Source organism: Penicillium angulare, assembly GCF_028827245.1.
Source record: "Penicillium angulare strain IBT 27051 chromosome Unknown utg000007l_segment0_segment0, whole genome shotgun sequence".
Taxonomy (NCBI): domain Eukaryota; kingdom Fungi; phylum Ascomycota; class Eurotiomycetes; order Eurotiales; family Aspergillaceae; genus Penicillium; species Penicillium angulare.
The window spans coordinates 3115653-3141127 of record NW_026623166.1 but is presented as its reverse complement, the minus strand read 5'-3'; the positions used below and the strand labels follow the sequence as shown (position 1 = coordinate 3141127).

Below are 25475 nucleotides of genomic sequence, written 5' to 3'. Positions count from 1 at the left end.
TTCAAGTGATTTAATCCGAACGCCTCGTATGTAATTCTTAAAGCGTTCGAATCCGAAAGCTTTCCGGCTTCGAGAATTGTTTTTAAGGCCATCATCCGGCTTTAGATTCAGACCAACCAAACGTACCGAGCTTGATCAGCGGCCATTTCAAGTTGGTGTAGATAAATTGATTACTGAGATTATTCAGGAACTCAGAGAGAGAAAAAAGGTATTTCGGAAGAAGTATATAGTTGTATCTATTCCGACATTAGTATGTCGCATCCAAGTTTAAGTGCTGAATATACCACCTTTCCGCTGAGGGACGTTTACCACCTGATAGTATCATCCTGACCTTGGAAGCAAAAGGACTCAGTCGCATATGACACACGGTACAAATATGTTGCACTAGTCAAGAATATTTGTAAGGAATGAATAGGACATAATGACTAACAACTTTATAACTGTTATTGAACAATTTTTATTGGAGAAAAGGTCTGCCGCGGGGTTAGGGTTAGGATAGGCAAGACTCAAAGTTAGATCATAACCCTCCAACTTTTTTAGATCAAAAAGCAAATAGTGGGCGAAATGGAGCTTATTTTACCTTTCAGACGCATATACGGTACATATAGATCGTCAAACGTGCGGCAAACGTGCGGCAAAGATCAACCATACAGGCGGAATACACTTTATTGCGGAAGATATTAAAATTCTTGAAGAACTAGGTACACGCGAGCTCAGAATAAGGCACCAGGCCCACAAGCCAGTGTATTCCTTGGAGATCTCTAGTGCCGTATAGATTATATACCTCACCCACTGAGGTGTCCAAGTGGGGCCTTGAATTTTCGCACGCGCAGCATGGGTGGGAACAGACGTTTTTGGGAGTCTGCACGGACACGGACGACCAATTTAGAACCCACTCGGCCGACCGGTCGTACATGATCGACTTATTGATGGGTTTAGGCATTAGAGTAAAACACAGCTGAGGCTGTCTCATGCGAGATTGAGTCAGGAGTAGGAGAAGATAGTACCGAGCAGACGTATTTCCAAGCTAATGTGTTAATCATGGGACAGTGTTCAGATTTCATTTTCATTTTCAGTCTATTTATTTATTTTTTGCTTTTTCATCTCGTGTGAAAGAATCGTGAATTGGAGAAGAAGATCCCTGTCAATAACAGGGCATACTATCCATAGGCGTGTTACACTACGGAGTATACTAGTAGGAATTGCGTTTGTGGAATTGATTGTGAAATCCGATAGATGGTTCCAGGTTTATTTGGCGAAGATCTAGTCTCTAAGTCTCCAACTCAACACCCCGCGACTCGCTTGTATAGGAAACAAATGTGGCAAACAAAAGCCAGACCGCAACTTTCAGGCTTTTTCAAATCGCCACGACAGCCAATGGAAAGAGGTAGTGATTGGAACTCTACACGAGACATTTCTCCCTTGGCCCATGAACCCGGATACTTCGTAAATCGTTCCGAACGGAGGTCTTATCCTCCTGCAGGCCATGGGTGACTACGTCAGAGACAGACCGGAAAATGATCCATAAAATGCGCGCAAAAAATAAAAATAAAAAAAAGCACAGTAAAATACAAATCAAAATGCAGCGGAGAAAATCGAGAACACGTGGCTGAGGATGGAACTAGGCCAGGGTACAATCCTCGCAAATCTTTTTTTTTTCACTTTTCTAGATTTCTTTGTTGAAGGCGCTCCGAACCGCAAGACAGACTTCCCATGAACAAGTTAGAGTTTATTCGCAGAATGCTTCCCAGTCATTCTAGAAGTGCCGCAGGGATATGGAGTTAGGAGCGGGGCATCAGCGTTAAGGGGACTGATTTGCCAATCGCAGGATCACAACTCCACATTGGTTTTAGATGGTGCATACATACCAGCGACGATTTGCGAGGTGAGCTTATATGAGGAGATCACGCTGTGGTTTGGTCAAGAGAAGCCCGAAACACGAAAATCCACTGGAACAGTGCAACCATTGCGAATTGGCCGAGGCTTCAATTGGGCATTGGGCATGAAAGACGATTCCCATTCTTTGGCTGGAAGTCCACCTGGCATTTGGGCCTCTACCTAGTAAAGCCTTAAAGCCTGAGGGCGGCAGGCTCGGTAGGGAGCCACGGGTGAATCCTTCGGCAATGCAGTTAGCCCTTATAATTTATATTTTATAATTTTTGGATAATTTTTTCTTACCCCGAATGTTATGTGTCATTTCGCGGGGCTCTGAGATCATCGCGAGTGCATTTCTAAGCGTATTCTGATTTTGGGCTATGTATCTTGGCAGTCAAACATCAGAGGAGGGGTTGTGGTGCTGGGGAGGGGCACAGACCCAACGATCAGGTGGAGGATGACTGGATGACTGGATGACTGTACTGGATTGTATGGAATGAGAGACGATAATTCATTGATTCATTGAAAGATAATCATTAGTTCGGTCGCTAGAGGGGAAGAGGGGGGCAAGAGAAGGCCCGTGATGATTGGTGGTCCGTTCTCCGATACCAGCAAGACCGGCGCGAAGGGAGATTGACTGGGGTTCTCAGTTGATGCACGATCTCCACAATCCGTGATGGTATGCTCGTCACTTTGGTGGATCAGGGGCTCTAAAGGACAAGATCAGCGCCCGTGGCTTGTATCATGTTCACCGCTTGTCTCGCCAGTCGAGTCCTTATCGCTTAATGGGATGTGTGTAGAAAGTAGGGTTATTCAGCCTGTCCGAGTAATTACGTTCTATAGCGTAGTATTCTTAAAAAATACAGAATGGGTTCTTTTGTTTAACTTGAAGTCTCCATCTTTTGTTTCCCAGGGCAGATCCATGGATCTCACCGAAGAAACCACCACGAACCTTGGGAACCGCGCAGCTTGGCCGTGGCGCGAACCATTTAAACACGCGATAGAATCCAGATTCTAGTCCATCCTTATTTCTAAGTTCTATTTGGGCCTCACCGAAGGATAGGACCCTGTGATTAATACATCACTGAATACGCGAAAATAGTACTCTTTAGAGGAATTCAATTGGATTCAGTCAGTGGGAGAGAAGGAGTCACAAGAACAATCCACAATAAAAATTCCCAAAAAAGAAAGAAAAGACGAAAAGACCACAAAATGATCCTAGGGCTCTGATCCAGGTACAGCTTAGTCGCCCCGTGCGGTGGCTAACCATCTTAGAGGGCGATCCGCTGTCACATCCTCGCAACACCACTCGGCAAGTCTCCACTCTCCTAAACCGATACAGTGACTGCCATCTGCAGCTGCCACGCTTTAAAAGAACAGCGCATCTTTTCTCCCCGCTAGATTTACCCCCTTGCGTGTGCGTGACTAAACCCGAGCCCATAGGTAGATGAATAGATGAAAAGGGACAGTTGGGAAGAGTCAGATGGGGGGGGAAAGGGTCTTGAAGTACAACAGGTCAGTCATCTTTTCAGTCCAGTATAAGATTGACCAATTACAGGGGCGAACAAAAGAAGAAAAGAAGAATAAGAGGCGAAAAAGAGGACAAACCCGTGCATTGATTAGTACCTATAAGACCATGTACCCCGGGCTTGTTCTCGGGGGCAATAGAGCTGAATTCTGGTGGTACAGATGCATCCTCTCCAATCATGCGTAGACTCCCCGAACAATGCCCGAGTGACTGTGAGCGATCATCTGTTGTGGCCGCCAGATTCTCATGGTCAATTTGGATATGGATTATTTCTGGGAGATTCCTTATATCCTGTCTCCTTCAGCTATGGGGGGGGGGATTTATTTGGGGGCTATAAATGTGATGATATTGGGGGGTGGAAGCCCGGTCGGCTAGGAGAGAACCCAAAGAAAAAAAAAGACCGCGACTTTAAATAACAATAGGTTAATGCAATGTAGATTAGATCGATGGACGATTAGCGAGGAAAGAAAACAGAACTAATGAATTAAAATAATAAAATAATAAAATAAAATAAAAGCACACAGTCAATGTTTCCCACCAATGTCCCGATTTAGGGTTGCTAAAGAGGCACTCCCCGCTCCCCTAGTATTAGCAGTAGGCGCTGCCACTCTGCCACTCTCTCTCTCTCTCTCTCTCTCTTGCCTGTCTTCCCAGCCTTCTCCTTCTTCCCTTCTCTTCCACCCACAACCCTTCCTCCGTCCCCCCTGTACAACAGTTATTGTATTGTTCCTTTGGGACCTTGTTCCCTCCTCTGTACTTGTTATTGGTTTTGTGAACACACTCGTTTGTTCAGGATCCTCTTGTGTATTCGCTAAAAGTGGAGGGTTAGCGGTAAGTGCTCCATCCCACTCTGCAACTCCCTGCGGCGGCTGATCTCCGCATTTCCAGGTACAACATCCACTGTTGATTTTTTTTCTAGCATCGTGTTCCGCCACAACTCCCATAGATGAATCAACTTGCCAGATAGGCCACTGGATCTTGATCATTTTGGATTTCTCCCTCTCGAGGCGTTCATTGTGTGAGTCGAGTCCCTTTCCCTTTTCCCGCAAGCGCAGATCTTCTCCGACCAAACCCCTCCGGCCCCTCTCGACCTTTCCCCTTACTTGGAGACAGCCTCCCCCCAGAACAGACCACACACACACACACACACATCACACCGCTAGCCCGTCAAACCTGTCAAAACCCGCCACAGTCCTTCTCCGGCCACCGGCATACCTCGTGACATTGGACATTTGAGGCTGGGGGTTATTGCTGTCAACTCCATGTCTTAAAAAGGCACACATGCAGGTTGCGGTTCAGGACTTCGAAGAACTTTTGGCTGACTCAAAGATATTGTCGGTCTTGTAGTGGAACATTATAAGCTGCTCAGCCCATCATGGCTTTCAAACACGGGCTCAGCGAACGCCTCGACGAGCTGCGATTCCCATCTCCTCGCTCTCCGCCTTCGGAGTCGACCTTCCCGGGGTATAGCTCCTTGTCGCCCGGTCATTCGAATTTTGTATCTGGGTTTTCTCGACCTGCCAGCGATGTCCGCGTCAATCTACAACGCAGATTCACCACAGATTCTAGCAAATTTTCCTCATGGAATAATCTCAACCAGGTACCTGCCCAGGCACCTGCCCAGGCACCTGATCCCCTCGACTTGTTATCTTCGGTAAGCATACTCTTCCATTGATATATTCGTTCTTTCTTGTTCGACCTGTGAGCTTGAGACGGGGCTTCAAATGACATACTGGTATATGCTCTGGGCGTGCATGGTGTTGCACGATGGTGGGGCATGGAAGACTGTGTCCTTTGCTTGAATGAGAGCACGTTTGATGTGCTGAACATTTCTCTCACACCTCGACCATGAGCCCCCATCGATTTCCATCAGGTTCCCCAGAGTATTTAACGTGTCTGACTTATTCCCGTCTCTTCACTTTTTCTTCTTCCTTCACCACCCCCATTTCCCGTCCCATACATCGTCCCATTTTCCATCCTATGCACATTCACATTCTACTTCTATTTATTTATCACTCCATTCGACGCGTGGACTGCAGTGAAGAAACCCAGAAAAGCAAGTTCAGGCAGCTGTATCCAAGTTATTGGACACCGGTCACGCTTGAATAGAGCTATACATTGTTTCTCTAGTCTGCCGTCAATGTAAATTGACAGAACTTCAATCCCAAGATTGATCTTCTTCCATCCCTACCCCACCCATTCTCATCACTCCCAACCACTTGCAACTTTTCTTCGCCGCGTTTATTTTATCATTTCTTTTTATCTGTCACGTTCGTCGTGTCGAGAAAGACTTGAGACTGCTCCTAGGACGTGCCCAAGACGCGTCTTTGAAGATCTGATCACGTTTCTCGCGTTTATTACACTTTTCTTCCCATAAAATCCATTGTTCACTCCATTGCCCTGCATGGAACAACCAAGAGCCCCTCTGACCAGATTTCAGTTCGAGAAGAAGAGACAGCATATCGAGTATATGCGTGAGCAGAAAAGGCGTTTCGAAGAAGACATGAAATTGTTGGACATTCAACACGAAAAAGAACGTATCGAAATGGATCAAATTGCTCGTTCTCTTGAAAAGGTTGGTTTTTCTGGCCCCGCCAGCGAGCCAACAACTCCTCCCGAGTACCGAGAGCCTGCAACAGTCTCCAGCACCAGCGCCGTATCTCGCCCCGGCCGCTTCTCGACTTCGAGCGTTACCTCATCGCCTGGTTTTTTCAACGCCTTCGCTCCATCTTCTACCCTTACTTCTCCCCAAGCTCCTTCGCAGCCAAATCACGCGCATGCGCAGTCTATTGATCGATTCTCTGGTCACTCCCTTCCGGGTTCGCGACGAAATTCAGAGAAGGAAGAATTCCTCATGGAGCCATCTACAAAGAATGGGTCCCTCCGCCCTAACCAATCGTAAGCAAACATTTCTCACTTTCCCTCGATGCGTTGATTTGCCCTATTTTTCCCGGCTGTCAGATACAGGCGAATTTGACCTCTCCGTATTTTGTGTTTCGTGTTTCATGTTTCATTTTTTGAACGTTGTAACTGACTTGAACTTGGCTAGGCTCCACCGCTATTCTTTGCCTGCATCTAACTACAATGGTCACCATCGTCCCAACCTGTCGGGCTACAATGTTGGAGCAGGTTTGGATTCGTTTGCGGCGGCAAAAAACCTCTTCCACGGCGACGACAAGTCAATGCTGATGAAGGATGAAGATCGCATGTCGACTCCTGACATCAAAAGTTACATTAGAATGACGGAGCCGGATGACAAGTTCCCAACTCTTCGTCGGGGTGGATCTAACATTCTGTCTGCCAACCCAGATGCGCTTGACTTGGCGAATGCGCGTACCCCAGGCCCCGAGAGCTATCGATCCCATGATCGCTATGGTTCCTCGCACCAGAGCATGCCTCAGAATTATACGGGTTTGATGCGCATGGATCAGCTGGGAGGACAGACAAACGAGCGCAATTTGTCTCACTCACATCACCACCCTCGCCGCTCTCTGGAGAGTGGATTCATTTTCCAGCAGAACGAACGCCCTGCTGAATCCATGACACCGGTGCCAGCAAGCAGCCGGCCATCTTCACTGCAGTCGTCCTACTCGACTAATGACCTGCCTACTGTCAAAGGCTCGGGGTTTGATGCGGCAATCACGCCCCCAAAAACCCACACCAACAGCCTTCACCAGCACAACACTAGTATGGGACGTATCCCGGCTGGCGCTGCTCACGCCCAACAGAGTAGACATTCTCCAGAATCGGAGAACAAGAATCGCCATTCCCCTCAGACCATGTTGCAGGCGAGTGCCGCTCCCTTTGGACCTCAGCTGGCATCACCAATTCCCAATGGTGGAATTTCTGGCTCCAGTACTCCATCCGGCCTTCCATTTCCCGCCTACAACTATGGTGGGATGCCATCTTATGGCCAGACTGGTTTCCCTGCTGCCAATGCCTATGGGGCCTTCCCAAGTTATCCCACCAATGGGTATCGTGTCAATGAGCCTGCTACTCGGGTTGCTGGTCAGCGCCGTGGCACAGAGGGAGATGCATCTCAGATGAACCGGTTCACGAACTTTCCTCTGGAACATTACAAGGGTGGCCTGTACGCTCTATGCAAGGACCAGCATGGTTGCCGATTTCTGCAGCGCAAGCTCGAGGAGCGCAACCCTGAGCATGTTCAGCTGATATTCAGCGAAACTTACATGCATGTGATTGAGCTGATGACCGATCCCTTTGGCAATTACCTTTGCCAGAAACTGCTTGAGTTCTCAAATGACGAACAGCGCACCGCTTTGATCAACAACGCTGCACCCGAACTTGTCAAAATTGCCTTCAACCAGCATGGAACCCGTGCTCTGCAGAAAATGATCGAGTTCATCTCTACTCCAGAGCAAACCCAGACAGTCATTAATGCTCTGCAGGATCACGTCGTTGAATTAGTTCAGGATTTGAATGGCAATCACGTCATTCAGAAATGCCTCAATCGCTTGAGCTCCGACGACGCAGATTTTATTTACAGAGCGGTTGGTGCACACTGTGTCATAGTAGGTTCTCATCGTCATGGATGTTGTGTACTGCAGCGCTGCATTGATCATGCATCGGGGCCCCAGAGGGCTCGTCTTATTTCCCAGGTCATCCAGAATGCTTACCCTCTTGTTCAAGACCCATTCGGCAACTACGTTATCCAGTACATTTTGGACCTTAAGGATGATGATTTCACCCTGCCTCTTTGCAACCTTTTCACCGGCTCTATTGTCCCTTTGTCCAAGAACAAGTTCAGTTCTAATGTCATCGAAAAGTGCTTGAAAGATGAAGATGTTGCCCCAATAATTAAGCATGGCATGATTGAGGAGATGTTTCCCAACAATGAAGTTGAAAAAATGCTTCGAGATTCCTATGCCAATTATGTCCTTCAAACCGCCTTGGATAAGGCCCAGGTGGATCAGCGCAAGAGACTTGTTGAGATCATTCGTCTTGTCCTTCCTTCCATTCGCCAGACCCCTCACGGTCGTCGTGTCGGCGGTAAACTCATGATGCTTGATACCACTCCTCGCCCCCCTGTCAATATGAACAATGGTGTCCAGATGCCTTCCCACGTGGACAAGGACTTTACCATTAGCCCGTCATCCAATGGTTTTAATGGACACAACCTTCCTCCGACCCCGGCCACGAGCTCTACCGCCAACACTCCTCCCAGTGGTCCTGAGTCCGCTTCCATGTTTGGGACGCCTATCTCCCCACCTGTCGGCCCCATTGTCACTCCAGGCCAGGCCCACAACAACTACTTCTAAACGGGCGGTTGGGCGGCCTCTTTGTGCATATCCGCCCATCCATTTCCCGTCTGTACACCTAAACCGACATGATGCCACGAAGTTTTCATTTCATGATTCCACGGATCCACCCTCGAGATTGCCATGCAGACCTGAGACCTGATGCACATACCTTGATCTTGGTTGTTGCATTCATCTTCATATTGCTTGCTTCGCCAGTCTGTTTCGCCGCGATCTGATTTCCTGCTCCCTGCATGACGGAATGCGCCATGACCATTTTTATCATCTGACAAGATCCGCGTGTTGCATACTGCCTAGTTTTCCGCAGTCAGCATTTCTTTCTTTTTTCTTTTTTTCTTTTTTTCCTTTTTTCTATTTTTTTGCGAATTTCTTTCTGTAATTTCTTTGCAGCTACTTTCCCATTTCCCCAAACTCTCCACAAGCTTTCTTCACCATGACTTCGTCAACTACCAGATCTCAATAATTGGTGTCCTTTGTCAAGTGTGTTCATGTTGACCATGGCTTCGAGAGTTCATTCATTTTCTGCCCCTGTGTTTACAACCCATTTTTGCCCCTATTACTGCCCCCGTTTTACTCTCATTTTGCACTACAGCATTGTATCTCGCTTTTATTTCTTTTCATTGCATTTCAATCATTTCCCCTCCATCGTCGATCTTTTCTTGTTCTTTCCCCTTGAATCCCACCACAAATATGTTGTGCTAGTGCTATGGACATTACGAAAGATGAAGAAGTTTGAGATGAGGCCTTCATGGCACTCTTTATGGGACCCTTCACGGTACCCACTGAAGCTTTCTCTTCCCTCGGTGTTCATGAAGGGTTTTGGTGGGCGGCCGGAGAACGCCGCTTGACCGAACTGGACCTGAAACCCCTGGTATCGGGACTGGTTGGTGATGGCATTTAAGTTGCTGCTAGCAACTGATCTATTTTATCAACGGATTGATCTCTGCCTTTTATGCATCTTATCCTTATCACCCTTCACATACATTTTGCATGGTTGTACTTTAGTCTCAGAAATTGAATTCAGTCACTCCTTGTCAATACCACCACTCAATCAATCAGTCCTAGGAATGAAGATAAACAGTAAAATTGGAGTAGAAAAAACTTCCTCTTTATAAGATTTGTTTATTTTTCAGTTCTTTATGTTTTTAAAGCAAAGGTGTTTACTAATTTGAGTATATAGACTGACGCGACGCGACCCCACGTGACCACATAATTAAAGTCCCAGAGACATTGAGCCCGAAAGTCCGCACCCTTTAGTCCCTTCGGCGAACATCCATCTTGTGCGGGCAAACTTGGAATCTCGGTGATCCATGCAGCCCACCGAAGTTGTCCGCTCTTTGAGCGCACAATGGCCCTGTCGGGATGTTCAAGCGCGACAACTTGCCAGCTTACTCCATGTAAGTTCATCTCCGCGGCTTCGGTGTTTAGACCGCATAGTTTTGAAGTCGGATTGAACTTCACGCCTAGCAACAATTGCTGACTTTCCCGTTCCCTTCTAGCCTAAGTTACCTAGTCCACCGACCCTAGTCGTTCATGGTGTTTCAGCTACTTGCAAATCGACAATTGTTCGTGGTGTTCTTTCCACGCTCCAGGCGCCGCATGCCGTCATTCGGAGCTCAGAATGTATCACAGGACGGCATCTACTGACTAAGATTCTGTGGAATACACTGGAGGCATTTGATCAGCAAGCTGAATGGGAAAGATTCGGAAAGGGACGCTGTGAACACGTCAGCACTCTCGTCGTGCTTTTAGAAGAATGCCTGGCGGCGAGACCAGTTGAGAAACAAGGCAAATTTGTCCTGGTATTGGATGAAATTGATCGGCAACGAGAGGCATCCCCGACACTTCTCTCGGCCCTCGCACGGCTTGGAGAAATTGTAAGTTTATATTCCGCTCATTTGAGGCAAAATCAGTCCCTTAAACATGTGCTAATTCATATATTTAAAGATCCCTTCACTTTGCGTCGTTCTCATCCTAAGCTCCACTCCACGACCTCTATTCCTCCAGAATGCCGCTGTCCCCCATATCAGTTTCCCACCCTACACCCGAAAAGAATCTATTGATATTTTACTGGCTTCCCCTATGCCTACAATCGAAGGCATGTCCGAAGAAACAACATCGCGCATATACCCACATTTCGTCGCTACGATCTACGATACATTGATTGGACCAACTGCCGGCTCGATCCTATTGTTCCGATCCATCTGCGATAGGCTATGGCCTCGATTCATTTCTCCCATTCTACAGGGTGAGACGCCCCCCGGCGGTAATACGGCATGGGATTTCACACGACTCCTCGTCAAAAACCGGCCACTTTTCAGACACCAAGGCGAATCAGCCCTGGTACATCGCATCGTGCCCGACAAATCCACCACCGATTCAGGCCCCCGCAAGCCTTTCGCACCCAGAGTCGCTCCCTCGGCGCTGCCATCATTACCATATTTCTCTACTTTAATCTTGACATCTGCATATGTTGCATCTCACACTCCACAACGATTAGATACGATATTCTTCTCAAAATTCTCTTCGTCTTCGCTATCTGCACGAAATAAGCGTGCCCACCACAGACGCCGACTTAAGGTGCTTTCTCAAGCGGAAGAAAGACAACAAGCTACCAATGGCGACGCATCTTCAAAGAAGGGCAAACGATCAAAGACCCGTATCACGAAGTCAACTCTTTCATCTGCCTTTGCTACTTCCTCGGCTACAACTTCTGCTACTGGAGGTGCCGCAGGCATTACTGGCCCATCTACTATTCTGACAGCACGTCCATTCCCACTAGAACGTCTTCTAGCTATATATCACGCTATAGATCCCAACCCACCTGCAAACCCGATCCGAACCGGTGCTGTCGCTGATCAGATCTACGCTGAGCTTGCAACGCTTCGTCGTTTGCGTCTTGTTGTTCCGGCTTCCGGGCACCATGGTGGACTTGGTAGTGGGAGTACTGGAAATACTAGTGCGGATGCAGGAGAAAAATGGTGTGTGAATGTTTCAGGCGACTGGATTGGTGAATTGGCGAAGGGCATTGGTGTTGAGGTTGGTGAGTGGTTGGCTGGTGGGCTGGACTGAGGGGAGTTTTCGTTTATGTTGCAATGTCTGGAGTATGTGGTTTTATCTTGATTTTCTGCATTAGGTGTTAGATATTCTGCTGGCTGCATGGTATCCCGTCTAGGATGCCAATAAATATACCCGTTCTTTTCTTTCTGCTTCTTCTTAAAACCTTAAACTTAGTTTTACCTCTAGCGTTCGTAGCCCGGATTTCTTTAGGCATTTTGTCTTTTCATTGAGATGGCTAAACGAAGATCGATACGCCTACGCCAAAACAGCCATGGATGAATGCACCAACCAATGCAAATTAGGTATCTCGTAAAAATAAAATAAAAAGCCACCAGAAATAATTGAATCTACCATGCCCATTCATCAACAGTAGCCCTCGAACAAACCATCAAGCTCGGCATCTGAGGTCCATTCATATCCATTCCCTCGCTCGAATCAAACCGCACACAAGAGATCGGCTCTGTATACTCTGCCTCTGCAAGGGGAGAGGCCACCTGTGTCCCATTTTGCAGGGAGAAGAGCTGAACCTTCCCATTATCAGAAGCTAAGACAGTACAATAATTAACGGTTCGGTTCTATAGCTTGCTCTGTGCCAGATAATGGAAGAAATGGCTACTTACCACTCGCGAGAAGACCAAGCTCTGTACTAACATCGAAATTGGAATTCGTGTTAGGGACGTACTCCTGAAATGTCAAGTATGGCCTTGTGGAGGTATGTGAAGGGGAAAGAGGTCTGGGTTTACGTTGGATACCATTTGGTGCGTATCGGATATCATACATTTGCATCTGTTGTAGGTGAGTAGATTGATAAAACGGGAAGGGTTGACAGGTAGAGCATCAGTTCCTTACAGATGTATGTCCTGTAACGACTAGACGGTGCTCATCAACCTTTCGTATATTTGCAATTGGGTATTGGTGTTGTAATCGTGTTGCACTACCTCCACTGCGAATATCATGTAGAATGACAGTTGAGTTCCGAAGTCCGGAAGCTATAACATTTGATGAGAGCCATTCGACTGCATTTACATGTGCATGTGCGGAGTTGGTCTTTCGATGAAATCCCTGATCTCCCTCTGTGGGGAACGGCTTCTCAGATAATGTCCAGTGGCTACCAAATCCCTCGAGAGTATAGAGACCTTCAGAGGTTCCGATGGCGAATAGAGCCTTGTCCCCTGCTGGGGAGGCGGCGGAACACCAAAGTGAAGGTGTAGTGCGGATGCGAATGGGATGTGTGACTGTATGTAGAATTAGTTGAGTTCTTAGTGATATTTCTAGAGTATGTTGGGTATTACGGACAAAATGTAGGCCATTGATAGTCGCCCGTTTCATCGGGAGTTGGGAGACGACGCGGTGCGAGGAATGAGTCTCCGTCTGCGCCGCTGTCCATTGTTGCTCTGGATTTATTGTTAGTTAGGTCATGGGAAGGAAGGGATGAGTGGTTCTTACAGAAGATAGCCTGTGTGGCTTAAAGAGATTGATGATAGCTGAAGACGTGTTAGGATATATGTGATGTTGATACGAAGAGATGGTGGCAGACTCTGTATTGTTCTTTAAATAAAACACGTTCCATCGTGCGGTCATAGGCCCATCGTCCTTTCTCGGTGTCAGGAAAACATACCCTGAGACATTGTTAGTTATGATTTTGGAAGTTTATGATTCAAACTCACGAGACCGAAGACTGCAGTCCGTGATTGCCGCCTATATCAGCCTCGTTAATGATGTTTTAATGTCTCTGCATGAACGTGACGACATACTAGCAATGAGAACGCCAGACTGGGGATTTCTCAAAACATCCTGGATAGTGAAGTCCTTTGGCCATGGTCTGAATCGATGGAGCCTTTCTCGTTGTATTTGACTCGCGTATATACGAGCCTGCTGATCCTGTCTAGTCGTAGTAGATGGGAGCCGAGACCCAATCTCTTGATCCCCTCCGACCAGCGGATGGTGATAGAAGCTGTCTTTGCGAACCTTTTCTTTAGAAACGCGCTCTGCTAGTTTTTGTTTTTGTTGTTGTTTCTAAAACTCAATTAGTTGAACGTCCAATGTTGTGGGACTCTTTTATGCTGACCTCATGCTCGGTTCGTTTCCTTTTAACTGCATCTTTGGAATATGTTGCTCCTGCAGGAACGGCATGATTTGCTTGGATTTTAAAGTATTTTTTCTTCTCCGGATCTGTGATGATGTTAGTCTTCTGGTGGGTTGAGACGAAAATCTTTCTTTCACTCTGTGCGAAAGGGAGTTTGGCTCACCGAAGTAGAAACCGGGAATCTCTCGATTCATATTTGTCGGTTTGTATACCTTTACTCGAAAAGGAAGAAAAGCAGCACGTTGATCAAGAACAGGATGTTTTGTATGGATATTGACGCGCGGGTTGCGTGTTATGCGCAAGTCCAAGCCTCGAAGTTTGAGCTGGTCAGTGTCATCAAAATTGTATGAGAGGAAATGACCGCGGGATGGCGCTCGTACGGTAGCCGGGCGATGCCAGAACTCAAATTGCTTTCGGCGCGCTATTTAACTTGGGAACCGTATGAGAATATAAACCTGGTGAAAGTATTTGGGCTCAGTCGCCTCTAGTCATCTTGAGTCGATGTCTGATGAATAAATCTCAATCAATTGATTCAAATGGCGACGGCAATGTCGCTGTGATGACATAACATTAATGCCTGAGGCCATAATTTTGTATACTTGCTTCTTGTTGCGACAAATCATATTATATTATGCAAAGAATATGCACACGTATGTTTATATTAGTCTTAGCGCTCTGCAATCATGTTCATCCCATGGTAGTACTTGCTGTGTTTACTTGATCCATCACCTTCCCCAATAGTATAATGGCTCTGCATCCGCGATGGTCTTTCCTTCGGAGACCTCATCTTCCTTTAATCTCACCTTCGCACCAAGTCCTCTCCTCTTTCAAATCCCTCTTTTGGAAAACTCCTCACAAAAGCTTTTCTTAGAAGCTGACTTGTTCATATTCCTAAATACTCGTTTCTTCGACCGTCATGTGCCCTACTGTGGACGAACCCTCCCTAGCTCTCAACAGTCATCCCGTCACCGATGATTGCGGTGTTGAAGCCAAAGAACTGTCCATCATTTCCCGACAAGAAACAGAGGAGGATATTGATATCTTGATATCGGAATTGGAGGCGGAAGATGGGAAAGACCCAGACCCAGAAGTGCTTGCTATCGGTCCCGGTCTAGACACGCCGATCAACCCATCCCATCTTGAAACCGATCTTAAAACTGGCTTGAGCGAAGTTGAGGTCAAAATCAGACGACGGAAGTATGGCTGGAACTGCTTGAAAGAGGAACGCAAAAGCAATATCCTCAAGTTTCTATTACTTTTCTTCGGACCCGTCCAGTTTGTCATGGAGGTAAGCGGCGCATTCTTATTTGGACTTGATACAATGAATACTCTTCGTGGTATACTTACATCGATTATCCATAGGTTGCTGTTATACTCGCTGCTGGTCTATCGGACTGGATTGATTTCGCTGTCATCTGTGGTCTCTTGCTGCTCAATGCTGTTGTGAGTTTTGTTCAAGAATATCACGCAGGGAATATTGTCGACAGTTTGAAGAAGACACTTGCACTCAAAGCCACCGTTCTCCGCAATGGCCAAATGGCTGAGATTCCCGTCAAGGATGTTGTTCCTGGTGACGTTGTTTTCGTCGAAGATGTAAGTGCCGACCGGGAGAAAAAGCCTTTTGAGCCTTCTACTGATCAGCATTTAGGGAACAATTATTCCCGCTGATGGTGTCCTTGTCTCGGAAAATTCTTATCTGCAAGTTGACCAGTCTGCTATAACAGGAGAGTCTCTGGCTGTAGAAAAGCATGCTGGGGATCAGTGTTTTACATCGTCCATCATCAAACGCGGATCCGCATACATGATTGCCACTTGTATTGGCGACCGCACATTAGTCGGACAAGCTGCAGATCTGGTGAACAAGGCAGGGAATTTCAAAGGGCACTTCACCGTCGTACTCGAAGGAATATCAACAAAACTTTTGTCTCTGGTGACCGTGTGCCTACTCATAGTATGGATAGCCTCATACTATCGTTCGAATGTCATCAGAATAATCCTGGAGTTTACCCTGGCTATAGCAGTGGTCGGAGTTCCAGTTGGTCTCCCTGCAGTTGTGACCACTACTATGGCTGTAGGCGCAGCTCAATTGGCCAAGAAATTTTGCATTGTTCGGAAGCTTTCTGCTATAGAGTCACTGGCCGGTGCAGAGATTCTTTGCTCTGACAAAACAGGCACACTTACCCGGAACAAATTAGCCCTGGGTGAACCATTTACTCTTCCTGGTGTTGACAGGGAGGAGCTGATGCTCACTGCGTGTTTGGCTGCCAGTCGGAAAAGGAAAGGAATGGATCCCATCGACCGTGTTTTTGTGAAGGCCTTGAAGTATTATCCCAGAGCGAAGGCTCAGATTGGTCAATATGTGATGTGTCGCTTCCATCCCTTTGACCCAGTCTCAAAAAAAGTAACAGCTGTTGTGAAAAGCTCTGCTGGGCATGATGTTATCTGCGTGAAAGGTGCCCCCGACGCGATTTTGAAAACTGTTGAAGCCGAAAATCAAGTTCCTCGGGATATCAGAAATGCATACGAAGAAAAGGTCACTGAGTTTGCGAACCGTGGGTTTCGAGCCCTTGGAGTTGCTCGTCAGATTGGATCCGGCGAATGGAAAATTCTCGGAATCATGCCCTGCTCTGATCCACCACGCCATGATACTAAGGAGACCATTGCAGAGGCACAGAAACTGGGACTTCGTATCAAAATGCTCACTGGCGATTCTGTGGGGATCGCACGAGAAACAGCCCGACAGCTGGGACTTGGCACAAACATTTACAATGCCGAACGCCTCGGGGTAACTGGGGCTGGTGATATGCCTGGCTCTGAGATTAATGATTTCGTGGAGGCTGCCGATGGATTTGCTCAAGTATATCCTGAGCATAAATACAAAGTGGTGGAAATCCTTCAAGGGCGTGGCTATTTGGTTGCAATGACTGGAGATGGAGTGAATGATGCACCGTCACTGAAAAAGGCAGACACTGGAATCGCAGTTGAAGGAGCCTCAGATGCCGCTCGCTCTGCTTCTGACATTGTCTTCCTTGCTCCTGGTCTTTCTGCCATCATCGACGCAATCAAGTGTTCGCGGCAAATATTCCACAGAATGTACTCCTATGTGATTTATCGTATTGCTCTTTCTCTTCACCTGATGCTGTTCTTTGGCCTTTGGATGGTCATTTTAAATGAAATCCTTGACTTACGCCTTGTTGTTCTCTTGGCTATATTTGCCGACATCGCGACTCTTGCCATCGCTTACGACAATGCTCCATTTTCAGAGTCTCCAGTCAAATGGAATCAGCCTAAGCTTTGGGGAATCGCTATTATATTGGGATTTGTTCTGGCTGGTGCTTCTTGGATTGCACTGGGTACCATGTTGCTGAGAGGTAGCCATGGAGGTATCGTACAGAACTTTGGCGCCCGTGATCCCGTCATCTTTCTCGAAATATCCCTGACTCAAAATTGGTTGATTTTTATTACGCGTCTCAACATTTGTGTTGTCGGGGATGGTCGTCCCTGGCGGGAGGCTATGCCTTCTCTTCAACTCGCACTAGCGGTGTTAGCTGTGGATATCACAGCTACTGTGATGTGCTTGGTGGGCGCGTTTGTCCACCAAACAACATCCTGGGTTGCCGTGATTCGAGTTTGGGCCTTCTCTGTGGGTGTTGAGGTTATATGTGCAATTATTTATATAGGCCTACAAAAGTCTGGGAAGTTTGACGACCTTATGCATGGTCGAAGTCTGCGTCGCCACGGCCGCGAGAGGTCTTGGGAAGACTTTGGTAAGTCTGTTCGTTCCTAAACTCCTGATTCATCAGTTGGCTAACATGTTTTGAAGGACTTTATCTTCAAAGAGTATCCTCTCAACACGAAAAGTCCGCCTAAGGGGTATTGACTTGCGAATAAGCACTTGAACATAGCGATACAAGCAAGCAATCAAACATTCGAGGAATCGGTGCATTGAGATACAGCTATGCCCGCAGGCTTGGGAGACAACCAGTGTGTTCAATCAATGGGATTCAGAGTTTTCCACTTATTTGGTCCTTCCTCAAGCTATTCAGAAGTCTCTCGGCGTACTGTCACCTGAGTTCTTTGAGTTTCTCTTCTGTGTTATCCTGAAAATCATTCTTATTTCCTGTTCCATGATGCGATGTCCGCGTCATTTTTTTGTATTCATGACTAGCTATCATCTGCTGATGGTGTTCCACATTCCATGTTAGATATGGTAAAAATTGAACTCTGTTGCATCCATTTTGTGTCTATCTGGGATCCTCGAACACAATCTCGCACCGTATGCCTTCTGACGGCTCGGGCCATATGGGCGCTGCAGTCGGCCAAAATTCCATCACATGTAGTCCTTCTCTGGAATGGAAAATTAAAAACGTGATGGTTTTATATTATACATGAAGTATATCTTTCTCAACCCCCCTCGATGCACCGTCCTCAAAGCACCATGAATCATCGCTTGAAACCCCAGCAGAAAAGAAGTAAACCGAAATAACCGAAGTTCTAAACCAACAAAACAGCCTTAGGTGGTTTTGAAAGGTCAGACCCTGATGAAGAAACTGCCCTCATAACCTCATACTCTTCCACTTCTTCGAGGTATTTTTGTTGCCGCTTGTACATGCGCCAAAAGACCATACTTCCATGAATCTGCGCAGCAGAGAAAGCAATATGCAATAGGGGCGTGACAACCTTGAAAGCAATCTGCCATCGCGACCATAGACTTCCAAAAAGCCACATTGTCACAATAGTCTCGCAAAGTGTTCCGCTTGCAGTTGTAATGCACGATAAGAGGAAAATGCGCTTGAGAAATGAATGACGATCTGGATAGACACGATACAATATGATAGCGATATGTGGGAAGAACTCCGAGATGGTATCGAATGCACCTATTAAAAAACGGAAAACATGTCAGACAGACAGTAGTTTTGAGGGTTTCAGGATCAGAAAAAGGTTACCCCAAGCAGTACATAGAATAAACTCGATATCCCCGTCCGGCTCTCGTGTCAACCGAAGACTAATAGCAATGGCAGATTGCCCGATAAGTATTGTTCCAATATGATGCGCAACAGCAATGGGAGACAACTTGACACGATAAAGTAGTTCAAAAATGTACATCGCTATCAGCATCTGAGCAACAACAATGAGCATATCGCCCATTGTGATTGTTCCGCCATGAACGAAGGGAGTGCGGAATGTTGATTCGCCAAATGTGATTGCGATGAATGGGTATGCGGCGACGATTAATATGAGAATTTTTGTGAATCCTGCTATGTGGTGATTTATGAAGCCGCGGCGGTTGGTTTCGTTTAGGTTCAGGTAGGTTTCGCCGTAGGCTTTTTTGATGAGGAAGCCTTCTAGGATATAGAAGCGAATTAAGAAGAATATGACGAGTGTTATTGAGATTATGAGTGCTGAGAATGGAGCGAGGATGGAGATTGATTGGAGGGGTTTGTGTTTTAGGCCTCTTGTTGAAGGTTGTTGGGAGAGGGACATATTGAGTAATTGATAAACGGGGTGGTAAAAGGTTGAGGGTCAGTGGTGGACTAAGAAGAAGAAGAAGAAGAAGAAGAAGAAGAAGAAGAAGAAGAAGAAGAAGAAGAAGAAGAAGGTTGTATATTCAAGGAGTGTGGATGTTGCCTTTCGTTATTCGGATGTAGATTAAACGGCGGACACAGGGTCAGCGGTGTAAACGAGTGTGGTCATGCCTGTGGAAGTAGAGAGATAATAAGAAAAGGAAGAGATTAAGTATTCAATTCACCCGTACGAGGTGCACGGGGGACTTACCTGGATCTTTCCTATACGAGTTTAATGTCCACATCTTAGAATAGAAACTAAGCCTTGAGGAGTACATGCAGGCCCACTCAAAGTCCACTCACTATGCAACGGAAGGTAAGCAGACGAGAATGATCCATATGGCGCGGATAAAATAGAATATCATAAAAATTAATTTACGATTAAGTTTTCATTCCCAGGTTGTTGATAAAATGAGGACAGAATTGTACCATGATCCCAGCGGGGATTCCCGTTTACATCCCAGGGTTCATTTAGATTCATTTTAGATTTAGGGAGCTAAGCTTTCTAGTCTACACGGGTCCGAAGCTTAAATGGTAGATTCCATGGTCTTTGATTGGTCAAGCCTGTCGCCTCCCCTGATTATTTTCAGGGTCCAGGAATGTTAAACCACATGCCATTGGCTCCCCAAGCCATGCGTCTCGGAGATCTGTCTCCATCTGACACGATTCAGGCAACAGAATATCAAGCGAAGGCTGCCTTGTCAGTGGAGGCTCTGCTGTTTCCACTCATGTGTCTTGCATTCCTGGTTATTCTAGAAAGGAAAGTTAAGAACCAGCTCGGGAGCCTCGTAGGCAGTGCGACTGGGTGATCAGCAGGGGAGATAAGGATGAATACTATTGTTCAGAATCCAGCCGTACTCTATAATAAGTTCAAAGTCCTTGGCTATTCTAGCAACCCTAGGGGATTTGTATTTTCAATTTTCCTGGTAAATCCCCGTCGGTAAATTGTCTACAAACCAAAAATTCTTCGTATGCTTTCCATGCTCTGCCATGTGCAACAGACTTCAATGCAACCTAAATATGACAGACCCGCCAAATAGACACTTCCAATTAGGTTTAGAAACTAAATAATCTAGTTTAGGTAATAGTGTCTGACTGTTCATTGTTCTCTTGTGCTGCATACAACATTTTCAGTAATTAAGGTGCCTAAATTTGCGACTGTGGCGAGGTGCCTGAACCACCCACTCTCTCGAAACAAATCATCACAGTCAGTGGAATGCGGAAAAATAAAAAGTAGAGAGTAGAGAGAAAAAGAAGGTTTGAGCCATCCGTAACTTTCGTCCCTTGATTATGACTCTTGACACCACCAATCTTGTGGCCAAAGCGAAAATTAGATGCTGTAAACTCGGGTTTATCCGAAAAGGGTACCTCCGAGAACAGTATATTATAGGCCTGACCTGAAGCAAATACCCCCATATTGAGATGAACCATTAAATTATCTGGAACACTTGTTTGTAGATACTCAACAGTGATTATTTTCTGATCTCTTTGAACTGTTCTATTGCATTTTCCAGCAACGATGAGCACATATGCTAAGCACATGTCTAATCTATCGGTGGTGCGAAAAGAAAGAATAAAGCATTTCAACAAAGAATAACCATCCATCCCCCGAAAAACAACCTACAGCACCGCAAAGTCAGTGTAAAGCGAGAAGCAGATAAGAAACAATACAGGTGGAGATTTGTCCGCTGCCTCGGTAAGCGTATCAGTTCCCCCGCTCCGATAAACGCAATGTGGTATTTGAATTGTGCCATGCTACACTAAATGCTTCACGACCAACTTGAACAGAACAGAACCACCTTAAAGTTTCCTGGCGCTCTCAATTACAGTTTAAGCAGAATCTAGTACCTACCTATACGAAGCAATGACAAAGACACTGCACCCATCGCTGCCGCAGCCCTCATCAACGCTGTCTCATTGGCACCGGACAACCCGTTCATTTCCTCACCTACATGCTAATCGACTCGCCCCAGTCCCATCCTCAACTAAGTTTCTAGTCATTGGCTCTGGAATCTCAGGAGCATTGACTGCTTGGAAACTAATTGAGAGCGGAGTAAAAGGCGAAGATGTCTTGATTCTTGAGGCTCGAGAAGCTGTTTCAGGCGCTAGTGGGAGAAACGCTGGCCATGTTCGTCCCGGTAAGAAAACCCTGTGGTATCAATTCCCATTATTTCGTATCATTGCTAATAATTTTCACAACTTAGATTCTTTTCGGGGCTTTCCCGGATATGCTGCAAAACATGGCAGCGAACAAGCAAAAAAGATCCTCGAAAATGAGAGAAAAGTTCTGGAAACTGTTCGCCAATTTGTCAAGGAACATGACGTTGAGTCTGATTTTAACTACTTGCGAACCTTTGAGGTGGCGTTAACTGAAGAGTTTGCTGATATCCTCGCGAACGCTTTCGAAGAATTCAAAGCCGCCGGCGGTGATACCTCGCATATCAAAGTCTACAAGGGCGAGGAAGCTAAGCGTGAGACAAGAGTCCCAACGGCCATCTCTGCATATGAGTCACCTGCTGCATCTAATCACCCAGCGAAGCTAGTACAGTGGATCCTGAACGATTTCGTCACAAAAGACGGCAAATTATGGACTCATTGCCCAGTAACTAATATTGTTCCGGCCGAGAGACCTAATGAATCAGGTCCAAGATGGAATGTTCAAACTGCCCGTGGGGTTGTTGCCGCTGAAAATGTCATCCACTGCACCAACGCGCATGCTGCATATCTTCTACCAGAACTAAGCAAATTTGTCACCCCTCGGCGATCACAAGTGAACTCATTTGTTCCGCCACTATCTCTTTCTGGGGAAGATACGCTCAAGCATACCATGGCGCTACGATACAAACCCGACCATTTCTTCTCTGTGAACTCATTGACAAACGGCATGGTTCTTCTTGGTGGTACCGGAACCAGAAGTGCATCGGATAAGTCGTCAGATGATCTCATCTCATTTGATGACTCGAAATATAGCGACCGACTTGCGCAGAATAGCCTCAATGAATTTTTAGGCCTATGCCAAGAACCGGATTCTGCTTCGCTTCGTCATGGAGAAGGACTAGATCATGCTTGGACTGGAATTATTGGTATGACAGCTGATAATGCGCCTCTGGTTGGTCCGATTGACGGATTGGAAGGTCAATGGATCTGTGCGGGATTCAATGGTCATGGTATGCATACTCTTTTTTTATGATTTCATCTTCTACATTTGAGTAGTACTAGGCTCACTATTGAAACTAGGTATGGCTATCATTTTCACTTGTGCTCCTGGGTTGGCCAAATTGGTGTCTGGTCATTCATGGCAAGATACTGGCCTCCCAGAGTGTTTCCAGTACAGCACTGAAAGAATTCGCCGACATGCAAGGCAGTCCAGGGAAAGTACCCTATAGTGGGCCCCACGGTGATCTACATACGGGCTTCTCTCCCAATGTCAAGTTAATATGCAAATCCGGGGAAATGAATAGAGGTAGATAAGGATCTTTCTCATATATTTCAATACTCTACCAAACTGTGTCTTATATTTAGCTCTATTTTTTCTGGATATTAATTCACCAGCAGCATATCATTTAGTCATGTCAAAATTGATCGATGCAAGATGTACATTGTCTAACCTATTTCGGTTAGTGTCGTTCTCGCTCACTAGAATAGGAATAGCGCCACATATTTACTTCAAAGATCCTTCATGCTGATTGGCTGTTGCCTCATGGAATTTCGATGATTGTTCTTCTCAATCATTTGAGAATGGGTTAGCCATCAAGAATCTCGCACGAACCTCTATTGTAACAAACTCCACAAATCTCAATCCCCACCTAATGTGACCTATATAAGGTTGCCCCCTATTTCTTTCCAAACGCGGAAAATAAACCTCTGCACCCCCGATACTTTTCATCCCCAACTTGAAAGATGCGAACAATCATCTCAAGCGACTTCGTCATCTCAGATAGAGGTGGGGTCGTTGAAAATAGACACGCCGTCCACGCAGCGGTAGTAGACAGCACCGGAAAGCTACTCTACGCACTAGGTGACCCATCACGCATAACGCTCGCCCGATCCGCGGCAAAACCCGCTCAAGCAGTCGCTATTCTAGAAGCAGGGACATTCGAAAAGTTCTCTTTCGACGATGCAGACCTAGCTCTCATGTGCGCTTCACATAGCAGCGAAGAACGACATATTTCTCGTGCACATGGGATATTATCAAAAATCGGTGCGTGTGAAGAGGATCTGAAATGCGGTGGTCATAAGCCTGTGTCAGAAGCTGTGCATCATGCGTGGATAAAGGCTGGATTCACACCTACTCCGGCTTGTAGTAATTGTTCCGGGAAGCATGCTGGGATGATTGCTGCTACGAAGACACTTGGGGCTGATGTGGGGAGTTACCATTTACCGGATCATCCTTTGCAATTGCGTATCAGGGCAACCGTGGATGAGATCTGTGGGCTTGCTGAGCAGGAGTCGCTTTGGGGTCTGGATGGTTGCAATCTTCCTACTCCTGCCTTCCCGTTGAAAATGTTGGGTCGCATGTATGTTTCTTTTGCTTCTGCTATAGACTCTGAACAAAAGGATAGTTCGCCGAGGATCAAGGCACAAGCTAGTGTTTTCCGGGCCATGTCTCAGAATTCAGAATTTGTTGCGGGCGATGATCGATTTTGCACGGCTCTTATGCAGGCTTTTGATGGATTGGTTATTGGGAAGCTTGGTGCTGATGGTTGTTATGGGGTTGGGATTCGGAAATCGGCATGTACGAGGCACATTGGTGCGGAGGGCGCTGTTGGGTTTGCAGTCAAAATTGAAGATGGAAATATTGGGATATTGTATTCTGCTGTTACTGAGATTTTGGAACAACTTCATATTGGGGAGGCTTCTATGCGTCTGCAATTGGATAGATTCCATTCTCCGGAGATCAAGAATACTGTGGGGGTTGTTACGGGGAAGGTGTTTCCCAGTTTCAAACTACATCAAATGCAATGAATGTCGTCCGACAGCATTTATCCGATTAGTTCAGCTATGGTCAAGGCAGCCTTTTCCGGATACTTGCATTTAGATCTTACTGTTTCAACGTAAAGAGATTCTTAAGAACTGTGATTGACCTGGTCATACGCAGATACTTCAATTAGATAACAGCATACATCATTAGAAGACTGTTCGAAGGACAGCACAATGACGATAAGTGAAATTTGAATCATCTTGGTCCCTTCGTCGACGAAATCTTAATATGCAAAGATCAGAATTTGATTAACAAGTAACAAGATTGAGAGAGTAGAAAAAACATTAGATTAATCGAATTGCAGCAAGATGAAGCTGCTTTAGTCGACGCATCACCATATTGTAGGAACCTTTCCTTGATGGTTGAATCAGTTGTCTTAAGGAAGGGATATCCATTTTCTTCAACAGCGTGTCCTATGACTTGCATCTTGTTCCTTAAATCGTGAAAGGTGTGATTCTCATCGTCATAAAAAATGAAACGATCTTGAAGGGGCTTTTCAGTTGAGAAAATACTGAATATTGACTTCGGGTCGTAAAAACAATCAATCGACAGAGTGTTAGTTTTGCCTCCCTCGAGTACAAGGTTGATATTAGCCTTGCCCTTTCCGATAGCCCGGGACTTCGTGTGGACTTCTCCGACAAGCCATATCCATTCAAATGTTTCCTCATCTGGCCCATATTCATGATACTCTGTCATAGCACATTTGTCTGCGCAAATATGAACATTCGTGGACTCGACAACTATCCAGTCTGAACGGAAGGCTGTGAAAATCGTGCTTGTATCGAGATCGAATCCCATGAAAGAAGCAGGAGCTTCGTCGGCATCTGGCATATTACTGATTATCGGTTCAGGGACATTCTCGAGTTCTCCCTTCTGACTGGTATCATTATTCTGGTCTGGTGAAAACTCTCGGCTTCGATTGGTTATCTCCATTTCTGCTGTCGAGAGATGGTGAAAATTGAAAAGGACTTTTTGGGGGTTTTGGGGGGTTTTTGATTCCTTCCGAGTCGCTGACTCCAAGTTGAGGGAAAGTCGTGAGAGAGTGGGAGAGGGAAAATAGCGTGCAGGGTGCAGAGAGTAAAATGGTGAGAGATGCCTACAG

At 46.2% G+C, this 25475-nt stretch overlaps 8 protein-coding genes across 8 annotated transcripts; 5 read left to right on the top strand and 3 right to left on the bottom strand.

Moving 5' to 3' along the window:
• Window positions 1–4778: 4778 nt before the first annotated feature.
• On the top strand, window positions 4779–8682 carry N7478_010425 (uncharacterized protein; the record flags this gene model as incomplete). The annotated part of the gene is made up of 3 exons (XM_056926639.1): window positions 4779–5057; window positions 5862–6301; window positions 6453–8682. The coding sequence occupies 3 exons, from the start codon at window positions 4779–4781 to the stop codon at window positions 8680–8682; spliced, it is 2949 nt and encodes a 982-aa protein (XP_056776009.1).
• A 1310-nt stretch (window positions 8683–9992) lies between these two features.
• N7478_010424 (origin of replication complex subunit 5 family protein) lies at window positions 9993–11754 on the top strand (the record flags this gene model as incomplete). Its single annotated transcript, XM_056926638.1, has 3 exons — window positions 9993–10079; window positions 10182–10559; window positions 10630–11754. 3 exons carry the CDS (start codon window positions 9993–9995, stop codon window positions 11752–11754), a joined length of 1590 nt encoding a protein of 529 aa, XP_056776008.1.
• Window positions 11755–12089: 335 nt separating this feature from the next.
• N7478_010423 (uncharacterized protein) lies at window positions 12090–14022 on the bottom strand (the record flags this gene model as incomplete). The annotated part of the gene is made up of 10 exons (XM_056926637.1): window positions 12090–12286; window positions 12363–12528; window positions 12592–12977; window positions 13039–13136; window positions 13189–13226; window positions 13280–13361; window positions 13410–13440; window positions 13497–13758; window positions 13811–13914; window positions 13992–14022. The coding sequence occupies 10 exons, from the start codon at window positions 14020–14022 to the stop codon at window positions 12090–12092; spliced, it is 1395 nt and encodes a 464-aa protein (XP_056776007.1).
• A 722-nt stretch (window positions 14023–14744) lies between these two features.
• On the top strand, window positions 14745–17698 carry N7478_010422 (plasma-membrane proton-efflux P-type ATPase; the record flags this gene model as incomplete). The annotated part of the gene is made up of 4 exons (XM_056926636.1): window positions 14745–15116; window positions 15191–15421; window positions 15477–17595; window positions 17652–17698. The coding sequence occupies 4 exons, from the start codon at window positions 14745–14747 to the stop codon at window positions 17696–17698; spliced, it is 2769 nt and encodes a 922-aa protein (XP_056776006.1).
• A 624-nt stretch (window positions 17699–18322) lies between these two features.
• N7478_010421 (uncharacterized protein) lies at window positions 18323–19312 on the bottom strand (the record flags this gene model as incomplete). Its single annotated transcript, XM_056926635.1, has 2 exons — window positions 18323–18705; window positions 18775–19312. The coding sequence occupies 2 exons, from the start codon at window positions 19310–19312 to the stop codon at window positions 18323–18325; spliced, it is 921 nt and encodes a 306-aa protein (XP_056776005.1).
• Window positions 19313–21256: 1944 nt separating this feature from the next.
• Window positions 21257–22582, top strand: N7478_010420 (NAD(P)/FAD-dependent oxidoreductase; the record flags this gene model as incomplete). Its single annotated transcript, XM_056926634.1, has 2 exons — window positions 21257–21530; window positions 21597–22582. The coding sequence occupies 2 exons, from the start codon at window positions 21257–21259 to the stop codon at window positions 22580–22582; spliced, it is 1260 nt and encodes a 419-aa protein (XP_056776004.1).
• Window positions 22583–23292: 710 nt separating this feature from the next.
• On the top strand, window positions 23293–24357 carry N7478_010419 (asparaginase; the record flags this gene model as incomplete). Its single annotated transcript, XM_056926633.1, has 1 exon — window positions 23293–24357. The coding sequence occupies one exon, from the start codon at window positions 23293–23295 to the stop codon at window positions 24355–24357; it is 1065 nt and encodes a 354-aa protein (XP_056776003.1).
• Window positions 24358–24374: 17 nt separating this feature from the next.
• Window positions 24375–25306, bottom strand: N7478_010418 (uncharacterized protein; the record flags this gene model as incomplete). Its single annotated transcript, XM_056926632.1, has 2 exons — window positions 24375–24436; window positions 24709–25306. 2 exons carry the CDS (start codon window positions 25304–25306, stop codon window positions 24375–24377), a joined length of 660 nt encoding a protein of 219 aa, XP_056776002.1.
• Between the last annotated feature and the right edge of the window lie 169 nt (window positions 25307–25475).